Raw genomic sequence first — 14,434 nt, 5'->3', positions numbered from 1 at the left:
ATTAACAGAGTCGCCTCTGGGTTAGAATAAAGCAGGGCGATAGTCTGATAGAATTTGCCATGTATACCAAAATTATTGATAGTTGTAAACATATGATCCCACAATAGCGAATCAAACGCTTTGTGCGTGTCTATCGAAATGATCGCCGCATCCTCTGTTAACTCTTCTTCCCTTTCTTTTTTTAATTCACAGTAGTTGATTGCTAACTCTACTTTCCTAAGATTATTTATGAGTGTCCTACCTTTGATAAAACCTGTTTGATCTGAATGGACTAGCTTTCCTACCAATGTTTGAAGTCTATTAGCTAAAATATATGTGAGTAATGTGTAATCAACGTTTAGTAAAGAGATTGGCCTGTATGAGTCCATTGATTCTTTATCTTTACCTGGTTTGAGAATTAGAATTATTTTGGATTCCATAAATTGACTTAGAGGTGCTTTATTTTCCAAAAAAAAAAAACGATTATAGACTTTGGAAAGTATAGGGGTAATTTCATCAATAAGAATTTTATACAATTCTCCTGGAAGATGATCCGGCCCTGGAGACTTATTAAGTTTTAACCTATTTATAGATGTTTTTAAATCTCTTCTTCAGTTATTAAAGAGTTTAGAAAATCAAGGTGTTCTTTCGCTATCTGAGGGAGTTTAATCGTATTCCATCTATTGTGTGATCTTGATATAACTGTTTAAAATACTGTGAGAATACATCTATGATATCTTGGGGAAGTGTATGTGTTTTATGTTTAGTTTTAATACTGGCTATAGTACTATTTGCTTTACGTGTATTGACTAATCTAGCCAAAAACTTACCTTTTATTCCCGTGTTGCATATATTGGCTGTTTCTCCTTAAAGGGACAGTCTACACCCGAATTGTTATTGTTTTAAAAGATAGATAATCCCTTGTTTACCTATTCCCTAGTTTTGCATAACCAACACAGTTATATTTATATATTTTTAACCTCTGTGATTATCTTGTATCTAAGCCTCTGCAGACTGCCCCTTCTAGGCGTTAGGCCAGGGTACATTGGCAAGGCCGAATAGCTAAAGAAACTCATAACATGCATAAAATTCTCACTGCATAATAACCCAGTATAATAAAGTGTATTCAGTGTATATGTTCTTTTGACAGACTTGCAGTTTAGCCAATCAGTGATGGCTCCCAGGTAGCTTCACGTGCACCAGCACAGTGTTATCTATATGAAAAACATGAACTAACACCCTCTAGTGGTGAAAAACCTGTTAAAATGCATTCTTAAGAGGCGGCCTTCAAGGTCTAAGAAATTAGCATATGAACCTCCTAAGTTAAGCTTTCAACTTAGAATACCAAGAGAACAAAGAAAAATTGGTGATAAAAGTAAATTGGAAAATTGTTTAAAATTACATGCCCTATCTGAATCATGAACGTTTTTTTTGGACTAGACTGTCCCTTTAACTCACTCTGTGATTCTTTTAAGATATGCCAATTATCTCTTTGCTTTTTAACCTCTAGGTACTCGCGCCAGTTACTATCACTACTATCCGTAATATATTTTTGATATTTATTAATTATCTGGTAAGTGAGTTGAATCCTATAGGAATCGTTTTTCCTTTTTAATTTTATTGTGTATGCAAGGATCTCTCCTCTTATTACTGCTTTAAAAGCATGCCAAATAATTTCAATGTTCGATACTGAGTCTTTATTGCTTTTATAATACACATTCCATTTATCACACAAAAATCTACGAAATTTTAAATTATTGTATAAATATAAAGGAAAGAAAAAACTGTTGTTAGACGCTTTTGGCTTCATAAGTATCATAGATAATATAATTGGGGCATGGTCTGAGATTGTAATTGGCGTGATTTCTGCTTTTTTTGTTAAGGAGAATAGTGTAAGGTGTATAATCCAACGGGGGGGTGTCAGCGCAGACCAAAGCCTGGGGCCTACGGTACCACGAGAGGCAGATGCAGATTTATCTGATAAGGAGCTCCCTGAACAGATTCAGACCACGCAGCATTATGATCCAAAGCTATTCATGTTTATTGAACAGTGTAATCATGTCTTATAGCGTACAGAGACAGCACATAGGGTTAAGGGGATGACACGTTTGGACCGCGTCATTTTACACAGTTATACAGAGCAGGAATACATGGAAAAGCTAGAACATGAGTTTCTCATAACAATATTTACAGAGTCATAACAAACTACCATCTGCAGAGACAACCGAGTGTCTAAAGCCTCTTGTTTACATTATCTTATGCTATCTTACTTCTAGGCGTTAGGCCAGGGTACATTGGCAAGGCTGAATAGCTAAAGAAACTCATAACATGCATAAAATTCTCACTGCATAATAACCCAGTATAATAAAGTGTATTCATTCTAAAATGGCTGCGAGGAACAAGATGGCTGCGAAGAACAAGATGGCTGCCATCAGGTTCATATTACCCCTAACATACCACCCTTTTATTCTAACAGAATAACATAAAAACTAAAACAACCTAACGAATATAAAGAACCTTATAGCGAGATGGCTGAGCGGTGACATTATGGAAAAAGGAATGATGAGGGTTAGCATGAGTACTGGTAAGCTTATTAATCAAACACACAGTAAGCTTATATATGAAAAAGAAAGCAAGAAACAGAAAAAGAAGAAATGCAAAACCCATTAAAATTTTCATACCAAGAGCTCCTAGCCAGGAACTCAGACCAAAGGTCCAATCTATACCATCAAAGAGACCTGTTGGCTGCTTACGTATGTGTGATTGAATGTCATGCAAAGTGTCAAGATCATGGTGTATTCTACCAGTGTTGTTCCAGATAAAAACACAGCAAGAAGAACCTATGCGCTTACATACTCCTCCTTCTGCTGCTAGCAAATAATCTAAAGCTATACGATTCTGGAGAGCAGTCTGAGCGATCTGCTCTTGTTGCATAGTCAAGGACTCTATGGCGTCTGCAGTAGAATTAAAAGCTGCATCTACCAGTGTAGCAAACAAATTAAGCTTATAATATAATCGCATGACAGCTGCAGTAGGAAACCAAGATGCAGTAGCTATCTCAGCAGTACTAGTCTTAACTGTAAAATCAGAAGCTCTACGTGTTCGCAGTTTAGCATTAGGGAGTGTGTCATGAATACTTAATGCTGGGAATATGTAACCCAAATAACAAGGTGAGAGATGGCTACATGGTATAATTTTAACTGCCCATCTTTCACAAAGCCAATAATAACCATAAGGTAACTTAGTAACTGAAGGACATGAGGGAAATCTTTTCCTCTTAGCTTCTGGAGAAGCACCTGTCTGTTTACCTATATTTCTGTTGTAACGCCAGAACCAATTACGAATTGTGTTGTGTGGTTCAGTGTACTTAGCAGTAAAATTACAAATATACTCAAAAGAAAGATAAGATCCATCCCATATATTTAACAGTGTAGCATTAACTGGTGTGGCTGCATTGTAGATTAAGGCAACAGTAATAGGCATTTGACTAAGTGTACTGGGGTGAAAACTAGTACCATTAAGATTATGGGACATAATAACACCATGGTTTACACAATTGACTAAGTGTACCCTATCCTTTTCAAAACCTTTATCAGTGTTAACTATTGGTGTAAAATTCCACATAGTATCATCATTTATCATTTGTGTCAAATTGTGTGCGGTAATAGGAAAACCCACAAATGGATAACCCCATTTCCCCCCATGAGGGACATAGCCACAAACCCAACAAGAATCAGTCTGATTAGTCACTTTGTATAAGTTCGTGGCAGCTTTAACAAAAGCATTGTCAGTTTCCCATGCCGACATATGCAACTCTCTGACATCACGGGTGAGAGGGATGGATAAGGGATTAGTGACATTGTCAATTACACTTTTATTATCATTGTGCCGGGGCGCACCAGGACTAGGGAATGGCCTGAGTTTGTGCAGGGGCGCACCAGGATTGAAGATTAGGACCAGGATGACAATCACGGATGCGAAGAACACTGCTGGCAGGAGGTACCACACTATTCGATACTCGATGGAATCATGGAGCGGCCAGGGTTGACGTAGTCTGGGGCCATCTTGATCCGGTTCGCGTGGATCCATACTGGAGCTTCCTCTGTAAGGACAGCGGTTCTCGTCACAGCGATCACTGTAGTTGGAAGGCCAAAAGGAGGATCCAGCGACTTATTCTTGTGGAGCTGCTTCACCAAGACAGTATCTCCAGGCTTGAACGGGTGTGTCGGGATACCTGTAGGCTGAGGAAGAGTAGAAGAAACATCACCATAGATGCCATTCAATGTTTCAATCAGATTAGTTACATATTCTTCCCTTACAACATTGATATCTCCCCTTACCACAGGAGAACCTTTTTGTTTACACCATGGGGTTGGAAAAGGTCTGCCCATCAGAATTTCAAAAGGTGAATAACCCGTAGTGGTGCTAGGGGTCATTCTGATTTCTGCCAATACTGCAGGTAAATGTTCAAGCCAATTAGTAAATGTACCACCAGTTCCCTTCCTGAACTTATCTTTAATGGTTCTATTCATGCGCTCTACCTGTCCTGATGACTGTGGGTGATAAGGAATATGAAACTTCCAGTCAATGGACAACATAGTACAAATCATTTGTGTAATCTGTGAAGTGAAAGGAGTACCTCTGTCACTGTTTATCTGTAATGGACAACCAAAACGAGGAATAATTTCCTTGCACAATATCTTTGCTACAGTACGTGCATTCTCTTGAGTGGTTGGAAAGGCCTCAACCCACTTACTGAATTGATCAACAATGACTAAAAGATACTTGTATCCACCTCGCGCAGTGGGCATGTGTGTGAAATCAATTTGCAATACCTGCATAGGACCATCAGGGGGTGGTAAATGCTCAAGTTTACCATGTACAAGGCCTCCAGGATTATTTCTGGCACAAGTTAGACATCTGTCCAGTTTTCTATCAATCATGCGCAACAGATCTTTAATGACATACTTGGATGTCATCAGATTCTTGGTCTGTTGTTTACTTATGTGGCCAAAACCATGAAAATGACTAATAAACAAAGGTGCGGCAATTTGTGGTATCCCTACTCTCCCCTCCTCGTCTGACCACAGGCCATCTTGGCCTTTGGTCAGACCAGCAGAGATCCAAGTCTGTAAATCAGTTTCAGTTGCGCCAAACTGTAGGTGCGCCACATCCACATCAGATGCTAAGGCAGGAATCATTACCATGTGTAACTGTTCCTGTGTAGTAGTGCTGAGATAGTCAGGGTGCGGTGGACCCCGAAACGCAGCCTCCTTAGCAATGGTGTCTGCAAAATCATTGCCAAGTCTAACGTCAGTGGAGTCAGTACTGTGGCCTTTACATTTAACAATTGCTAGCTTATGTGGTAATTTAATTGCATCTAAGAGTTCCTGTACCAGTGTAGAATGTGAGATACTCTTACCATCAGCTGCAACAAAACCTCTGTTCTGCCAAATCACTCCAAAATCATGCACAACTCCAAACGCATACCTTGAGTCAGTGTAAATGGTCACATCTTTCATCGCAAACGCTCTACATGCCTGAGCTAGGGCTACCAATTCAGCTGCTTGGGCTGACACAAAAGGCAGAGAACCAGCAGTAACCACTGTGTCGGGTAACTGTACCACAGCAAAGCCTGTAAGATAAACACCATCAGCAGGTTTAGAACATGACCCATCAACAAAAACAACTTCTCCCTCCTCTAGTGGAGTTGTTTGCAAGTCAAGACGTGGTGACGTCTCTGTGTGTACAGTGTCTATGCAATTGTGGGCCTCAGGGTGTTCTAAAGGACATTTAGAAATCAATGCATGTAATAAAGGTGCTGGGCCTCCCGTGGGTGCAATGTATTTGATAGTGAGGTTTGCAGTGGATGTGAGAATTGTTTCATAGCCTGACCTTCTCTGTGCAGTCATGTGCTGTGTAGTGAGATTATTTAACACTTGCAAGACTTGATGTGATGTATGCAATATCAGAGAATGTGACAGTACCAATGTTTGTGCCGCTTCCACCATCATAGCGCATGCTGCTGTAGCTCTTAAGCATGCTGGCATACCCTGTACCACCGTTGGCAATAATTTTGAATTAAAAGCTACCGCTCTGTACCCATTACCGTGTTCCTGAGCAAGGACCCCTGCTGCTGTACCTCCCCCTTCTGTGCAATACAGGTGAAATGGTAGGTTATAGTTGGGTAAACCTAGGGCTGGAGCGGAACAGAGAGCCTGCTTGAGGGTGTTGTAGGCCTTATCAAGAGCCTGTGTCCAGTGGATTTGTTCTGGTTCATGCTGACCTGTAACTGAACGCAAAATATGATCATAATATGAACAGTCTGGTATCCATTGCCTGCAGTAAGTAACCATACCCAGAAAAGATAACATAGCAGTCTTTGTTTGTGGTCGAGGAATAACCATGAGAGCCTTAACTCTTTCAGGGGATAACAGTCTCTTGCCTGCTGAAAGAAGAAAACCCAGGTATGTTACTTGTGGAAGACAAAATTGCATTTTTCTCAAAGTCACTTTGTGCCCTGCATCACCTAAGTGCTGAAGCAAATGGAGAGAGTCAGTTTTACAAGTCTGTTCATCAACACTGCACAACAACAAATCATCCACATACTGTATCAAAGTGGAACCTTCAGGAGGTGTCCAGGATTCTAGGGTCTTACGAACTACAGCTGAGTACGCGGCAGGGGAATCAATAAAGCCCATTGGTAAACGATTAAACGTATATTGATTCCCAAATACGTAAAACCAAACAACGGTTGAGTGTCGGGATGCACAGGGATGCTAAAGAATGCACTGCAGAGATCAATGACTGTAAAGCAAGTTGCAGTACTTGGGATGGCTGTTAAAATAGCATTAACATCTGGCACTATCGGTGCAAGTGGCTGCACCAGAGCATTTACTGCTCGCAAGTCTTGTGTAAATCTGTATTCTGTACCTCCAGGTTTAGGAACAGGATTGATAGGTGTATTGTATGGTGACAGTGTGCGTCTAATAACATTCTTATTCAATAGGTCCTTGATTACAGGAGCTATTCCCTGTTCCTTTTCCTTAGACAAAGGGTACTGCTTAATGTATATAGGTTTAGCACCTGGTTTGAGAGTGGCTTTGTATGGTGTGCATGAAATGAAACCTGGATCATTAAATCCAGTGGCCCATAAACTCTGTGTTAACTCATCAAGTGCCTCTGGCATGTCATTAGTGACATGTGAAGCATGTGTGAATGCATCTGGCTCTAATTGTACAGGTATAACCTTAGGATCTTTTACAATATTCCTGCCATATTTCCATGTCCACAAATGTTCTGGTGTTTGCACATAAACTGTATCTGGTGTAAGTACAACTGCATTAACTGGTGCTTTCCACATCTCTTTCTCAACATGGTCAGTAATCCAAGGTCTGTAAAAAGCTTGTGTCACAACTTTGTCAGGGTGTGAGGCATACTCAAACACATTCTCAAGAGTCTGTAAACTGAGTTTATCAAGGTACAACTGTTTAGTAAGGGCAGGTTCAGGATCAGCTGCATACAGCAACGGAACTGAATCCCAGGGAGTGTCAACATGCAATCCTCCCTTGCAATCAATGTTAACAGACATTTGCATCTTAGCCATTTAATCCCTTCCAAGCAAATTAACAGGACTATTGGGTATTATGCGAAAAGCATAAACAAATCTGTTTGAAGGGCTGTCATCTGGATACACCTCCAAAGGAGGCGTCCTGGGACACGAAATTGGGACTCCTGTAATGCCAACAGATTTTTCACATGTATTAGTCACTGGCCCATTGTATTCTCTAGCAGAAATGCTAGATTTAGTTGCTCCGGTATCTACCAAAAAATCATGTGGGACACCTTGCACAACTAAAGACATTAAGGGTAAATCTTGCCAATGATACGACAACTGAGCAGTATAACATGTGAGCAGTCCCTTCTGCTGGCAATCCTAGCGGGTACTATTCTGATTCTGGGAAGGAGACTGAGTCCAGGGAATCTGATATCTAGGAGTGTTGCTGGGATTCTGGGAGGAATTATTATTCCCACCATACTGATCATTTCTATCCCTTCTAGGCTGTGGGCAGTCCTGCTGCCAATGATCATAAGACCCACAATTCCAGCAAGATCTGTCTGTGGAGTTATGTGCCTCTTGTCTCCTATCACCGTTCCACTGAAATCTGTCTCTTCCCCTTCCTCGAAAGCTTCTATTCTGCCCTCTATTCTGATTTCTTCCTCTCCTGTTACCTGACGCATTAAACATACTCTCCTGACCTTTCTCATTATACACACGAAAAACATCTGCTGCATCTTTCTCTCTTATAGCCTTTTCAAATTCTTCCACTTTCATTGCATGAATACCTGAAATTGTCTGTCTCACCAATTGCGCAGTTTGCGAATGCATATTATTCAACAAGTGTTGCACATACAGTTGTGCCAACTCTCCTTGCGTACCCAAACAACATTCCTGTCGCCAACAATCACCAAACCTTTTCAGAAAATCAGACACCTGTTCACCCTTCTTTTGCTTACATGCACCAGCTTTCGTAATATCTTTACGATCACCATGCTGACTTTTAAAGAATTTCTCAACGTCCTCCCACATTACACTCACAACAGCCGCATCTCTCCACACATAATCATCATTCACTGGAACATCATACTTAGTATCCAGGAACTTGCACACTTCAGTAAAATTCACATCTGTGTATTTAGTGATCACATTCAACAAAAACCTGTAGTCTGGACCACCCAGACACATATCTCTAGTCACCCGTCTAAGATAAGTTATTGCTCCCATCGGATGCTTTACAGGATCAGGACATTTTAATGCCCAATCCATCAAGCGGTCTGTGTCGGGAGGACGAATCATCGTCTGGTCCCCGATTATAAAAAACGGTGCTTCTATGTTCACATCATCCTCTAAATCAGTGTCTGCTCCCTGCGTGTGTGATCTCGTATGCTTCCCTATAGGACTGGGACCTGTGACAGCTGCAGTTTTCACAGCTTTCGCTTTCACAGTGTTAGATGTCTTTGCAGCACTCTGCAACCCCCCTTCTCTGCCCACACTGTTAGGGAATGTGAGAGCTAATTTCTTTACACTACCAGGAGCCCGACGTTCCACTCTCTCCCCCTCCCCTTCAGACATTCCTGCATCTGTACTGCTCTGAAGAGAACCAGTTAACCCTTTTCTAGCACTTAAAGTGGCAACAGCTGCGTCTTCCAGCTATTTCTCTAACGCCGTGTGCTTTCTTAAGCACAGACAACGAAGGGTACAGTGCAGATGGATGAGGCGGGGGAAGTGTCGGGGCAGGTGGGGGCAATGCCGGTGCCGTGGGCACGGCGGCTGATGGTATAGGCACAGCCGCTGATGCCGTGGGCACAGCCAGATATGGTGGAGGCAGGATATTGCATTCAGTCCAAAACACAGACAGCTTTATCCAAACCTCTCCACATTCCTTCATGTATTTCTTATCCCATTTAGGATCGCCCTCAGGTCCCTGATAAGCAGGATCCTTTAAACACATACCTCTTATCATAGTTACATGCGGTTCACAGAGAGAGCCTATACGGGGGAACGGATTTTGCTCCTGAGGGAACAAGGATTCACTCCATCCACTCATGTTATCCACAAATGGAATTACATAAAATTGTCCTGCAATTCTAGCTACAAAGTCTTTTGGAGTTTCCCCTTTAACTGGCTTAGGGTTTGTAACACGCACAGTATTTTTACCAGCACTGGATGGTACACGCTGCACAGTCTTGTACTTAATATTACATTTCTGATCAGCATTTTTATCACATTTTTTGCTGTGGGCAGACCCCATTGTTACACAAAAATAATCACAGCGATATTAGCAGCAGCAATAATAAAATGCACAATCACTTAATATGTTCTATGCACAGCACAATAAACAAAGCAAAATAAGCAAAAGCAAAGCTTCAGATAGCAACACCAGCCTCAAGTGGATACCAAAACTCTATAACGGAATAAATCAGGGAAACTTCAACACACATGAGACTTACTCACGTCACTGCCAAGTTCGCCCGGGGGACCTTATCTTAAAAGAAACTCCCGTCAACTGGCATACATATATTACTTGCGCGCTTATCACCGACAGGACTCACAATACCTGTCGTGTCCCAGCACAGGACTGATTACCTGTCTGGAGGGGTTATCACAACTGCCGGCAGGACTTTAACCTCCGCAAACCTGTGCTTCAACCACAGGAACCCCTTTAACCTTATATCATATATTACACCTTTTTTTTAAAAAAATACAAACAATTAAATTTAGGTTCAGATTCACAGAAGGAAAGCAGCGTAATAAAACCACGATAACTTACCCTCTGCGAATCCCACTATCGTGACACCAAGAATTGTAAGGTGTATAATCCAACGGGGGGGTGTCAGCGCAGACCAAAGCCTGGGGCCTACGGTACCACGAGAGGCAGATGCAGATTTATCTGATAAGGAGCTCCCTGAACAGATTCAGACCACGCAGCATTATGATCCAAAGCTATTCATGTTTATTGAACAGTGTAATCATGTCTTATAGCGTACAGAGACAGCACATAGGGTTAAGGGGATGACACGTTTGGACCGCGTCATTTTACACAGTTATACAGAGCAGGAATACATGGAAAAGCTAGAACATGAGTTTCTCATAACAATATTTACAGAGTCATAACAAACTACCATCTGCAGAGACAACCGAGTGTCTAAAGCCTCTTGTTTACATTATCTTATGCTATCTTACTTCTAGGCGTTAGGCCAGGGTACATTGGCAAGGCCGAATAGCTAAAGAAACTCATAACATGCATAAAATTCTCACTGCATAATAACCCAGTATAATAAAGTGTATTCATTCTAAAATGGCTGCGAGGAACAAGATGGCTGCGAAGAACAAGATGGCTGCCATCAGGTTCATATTACCCCTAACAAATAGTTTAATTAAAAGAGAATTAAAAACATATCAATACGTGACATAGATTTGTGTGCTTTAGACAAGCAGGTAAATTCTTTACTATCAGGATGTGTGTTTCTCCAAATATCTAATAAACCCAAGTTAGAACACATTTTTTTAAACATTTTCGAATCTTTACATTCGGTGAGAACCATTTTTCCTTTCCGATTCCTATCTAGAGCCCTAGACGCTATTAGATTGAAATCGCCCCCAAGAATTATATTTTGATCATAATCTAGTAACTTGGCTTGTAGAAACTCCCAAAAGGAGTTTTTCTGTGTATTAGGGCCATAGACATTACATAAAACAATTTTTTTAAACCTAGTTCTAATTCAAGTATTATATACCTTCCATGTTGATCAATTTCCCGTCTCAGGATTTTATATTTTAAAGTCTTTCTAAAAACTATAGCTACCCCTCTTTTTCGCTGAGTGCCTATTGCGTAAACTACTTCTCCCACCCAGCCCCATTTGAGTTTCTGGCTTTCAAACTCATTTAGGTGCATTTCCTGTATTAGGCCAATGTCTATTTTAAGTTTATTTAAGTGGTTTAGAATTGCTTTCCTCTTTAGAGCAGAAGTGAACCCTCCCACATTCCAAGATCCAAACCTACATACTTCCGCTATTATTAGACTCTATTTGCTGTTTCCATTGGCTAAGCAGAGATGGGATAGTAGGGGGGAAGGAGAGAAGGAAAAAAACCAACACACACATCCCAAACAAACACCAAATCTGCCTTCCTTAATCCAAACTTATTACAGTACATCTGTTAACACATTATTTATTTCCCTAAAAATTAAACATACTTCAAAAATACCTACCCCTACTGTTTCAACAGCAACCTATCACCTTTGTTCAACTCTTAAGAAGTTTTCCAAATCTTGGGGACTTTCAAAAATTTTAAACCCTTCCCTAGTTTGAATACTAATCCTAGCTGGATATAGAAGCCTTACCACTCTACCTTCCTGAATCAAGCGTGAGAAAATAGGAGCGCAGAGTTTCCTTTTGTTGGAAGTCTCATATGCGAAATCCTGAAAAATTAAAATTTTCCTATCCTGAAAAAACACTTCCTTCTGTGCTCTATAAGCTTGTAAGATTCTAACTTTTTCCTGGAAATTCAAATATTTAATAATAATTGGTCTTGATCTATTCTTGTTATCTTCCTGGTTTCTTAGAGTCCCTATTCTGTGCGCTCTCTCTACTATAAAAGTACAGTTAGGCTCCATGATGTTTAAAATGGACAGTAATTGTACCGACGCAAAATGGCTTAACTCTTTCTCAGATAATGATTCCGGGACCCCAATCACTCTTATGTTGTTCCTCCTTGACCTGTTCTCCAAGTCTTCTACCTTTTCACTCAAGAATTTCACCTATTTTTGAATATTTACCATATCCTTATCTTTCTCTATATCCCTATCCTCTAAATCTGAGATGCGCTGTTCTGCTAAGCAAATTCTGGTTACCATATGCTTAATCTCTTGTGATAATGTATCTACACTAGTTTGAATTGCCTCAAATTTGGGTAAAAAAGCTCACTCATCTGTTTCAATAATTCAGAACTGTTAATTGGTTCTAAGGCGCTCTCCTGCGGGAGTTCTTGGCTATTTTCGATACTACGCCTAGCGGTTCTTTTTTCTTGTTGCCTTCTTCCTGCCATGTTTACTGTTTTTTTATTTAGAGGAGGGCATAGAAATTTATCCATAAAGAGAGATTATAAAGGAATTTAATCCCCTTTTTTTCCCTTTTTCCACCATGCATTTCCACCTTCTAATAAACGTAAAAGGTCTTTTAAAACTGCTCATTTAGCTGATGAAATTTCAAATGACCAGCAACATAATAATTTATCCTCTTCTGATGAGGATCTATCTTATTCAGAAGATCCTTCCTCAGACATTGACACTGACAAATCTACTTATTTATTTAAAATAAGTAAATAAGTTTATTTAAAAAGTATATGCGTTCTTTATTAAAAGAAGTTTTAATTACTTTGGATATTGAGGTAACCAGTCCTATTGACGTTCAGTCTAATAAACGTTTAAATGCTGTTTTTAAACCTCCTGTGGTTTCCCCAGGGGTTTTTCCTATTCCTGAGGCTATTTCTGATATGATTTCTAGGGAATGGAATAAGCCAGGTACTTATTTTATTCCTTCTGCAAGGTTTAAAAAATTGTATCCTTTACCAGCAAAATCTATAGAGGTTTGGGAAAAAATCCCCAAAGTGGATGGGGCTATTTCTACTCTTGCTAAACGTACCACTATTCCTATGGAAGATAGTACTTCCTTTAAGGATCCTTTAGATAGGAAGCTAGAATAATATCTAAGGAAGGCCTATTTATATTCAGGTCATCTTCTCAGACCTGCTATTTCTTTGGCTGATGTTGCGGCTGCCTCAACTTTTTGGTTGGAGAATTTAGCGCAACGAGAAATGGATCCTGACATATCTAGCATTACTCGCTTACTGCAACATGCTAATCATTTTATTTGTGATGCCATTTTTTATATTATCAAAATTGATGTTAGATCCATGTCTTTAGCTTTATTAGCTAGAAGAGCTTTGTGGCTTAAATCTTGGAATGCTGATATGACATCTAAATCTAGATTACTAACTCTTTCTTTCCAAGGTAATAATTTATTTGGTTCTCAGTTGGATTCTATTATTTCAACTATCACTGGAGGAAAAGGAGTTTTTCTGCCTCAGGATAAAAAAACCTAAGGGTAAATCTAAGGCTTCTAACTGTTTTCGTTCCTTTCGTCAGAATAAGGAACAAAAACTCAATCCTCCTCCCAAGGAATCTGCTTCCAATTGGAAGCCTTACTCAAATTGGAATAAATCCAAGCCATTTAGGAAACCAAAGTCTGCCCCTAAGTCCGCATGAAGGTGCGGCCCTCATTCCAGCTCAGCTGGTAGGGGGCAGATTAAGGTTTTTCAAGGATTTTTGGATAAAATCTGTCCAAAATCATTGGATTTCAGAGCATTGTCTCTCAGGGGTATCGAATAGGATTCAAAGTAAGACCTCCTGTGAGAAGATTTTTTCTCTCACGCATCCCTGTAAATCCAGTAAAAGCTCAGGCTTTTCTGAAGTGTGTTTCAGACCTGGATTCTTCAGGGGTAATCATGCCAGTTCCTCTTCAGGAACAAGGTTTGGGGTTTTATTCAAACCTATTCATTGTACCAAAGAAAGAAAATTTATTCAGACCAGTTCTGGATCTGAAAATTTTGAATCGTTATGTAAGAGTACCAACTTTCAAGATGGTGACTATAAGGACTATTCTGCCTTTTGTTCAGCAAGGACATTATATGTCCACAATAGACTTGCAGGATGCATACCTTCATATTCCGATTCATCCAGAACATTATCAGTTTCTGAGATTCTCTTTTCTAGACAAGCATTACCAATTTGTTGCTCTTCCATTTGGCCTAGCAACAGCACCAAGAATCTTTTCAAAGGTTCTGGGTGCCCTACTATCTGTAATCAGAGAACAGGGTATTGCGGTGTTTCCTTAT

At 40.1% G+C, this 14,434-nt stretch overlaps 2 protein-coding genes across 2 annotated transcripts in view; one reads left to right on the top strand and one right to left on the bottom strand.

Moving 5' to 3' along the window:
- Positions 1-14,434, top strand: part of GNPDA1 (glucosamine-6-phosphate deaminase 1) — a 129,473-nt gene that overhangs the window by 101,840 nt on the left and 13,199 nt on the right. The window lies entirely within an intron of this gene.
- On the bottom strand, positions 3,976-7,594 carry LOC128663033 (uncharacterized). Its single transcript, XM_053717166.1, has 2 exons — positions 6,338-7,594; positions 3,976-6,271 (listed from the first exon to the last, which is right to left on the bottom strand). Exons 1-2 carry the CDS (start codon positions 6,678-6,680, stop codon positions 3,987-3,989), a joined length of 2,628 nt encoding a protein of 875 aa, XP_053573141.1. The 5' UTR covers positions 6,681-7,594; the 3' UTR covers positions 3,976-3,986.

The sequence above is a fragment of the Bombina bombina genome, chromosome 6, assembly GCF_027579735.1.
Source record: "Bombina bombina isolate aBomBom1 chromosome 6, aBomBom1.pri, whole genome shotgun sequence".
Taxonomy (NCBI): Eukaryota; Metazoa; Chordata; class Amphibia; order Anura; family Bombinatoridae; genus Bombina; species Bombina bombina.
Note: the sequence above shows the minus strand (reverse complement) of the source record. Positions and strands in the feature narration are given on the sequence as shown.

Excerpts from the sequence above, each read along its gene's own strand:
- LOC128663033 (XM_053717166.1), bottom strand. The coding sequence starts at position 6,680 with ATGGGCTTTATTGATTCCCCTGCCGCGTACTCAGCTGTAGTTCGTAAG. Across the intron at positions 6,272-6,337 it reads TGCTATGTTATCTTTTCTGG|TTACAGGTCAGCATGAACCA; the intron begins GTATGGTTACTT and ends TTTTGCGTTCAG.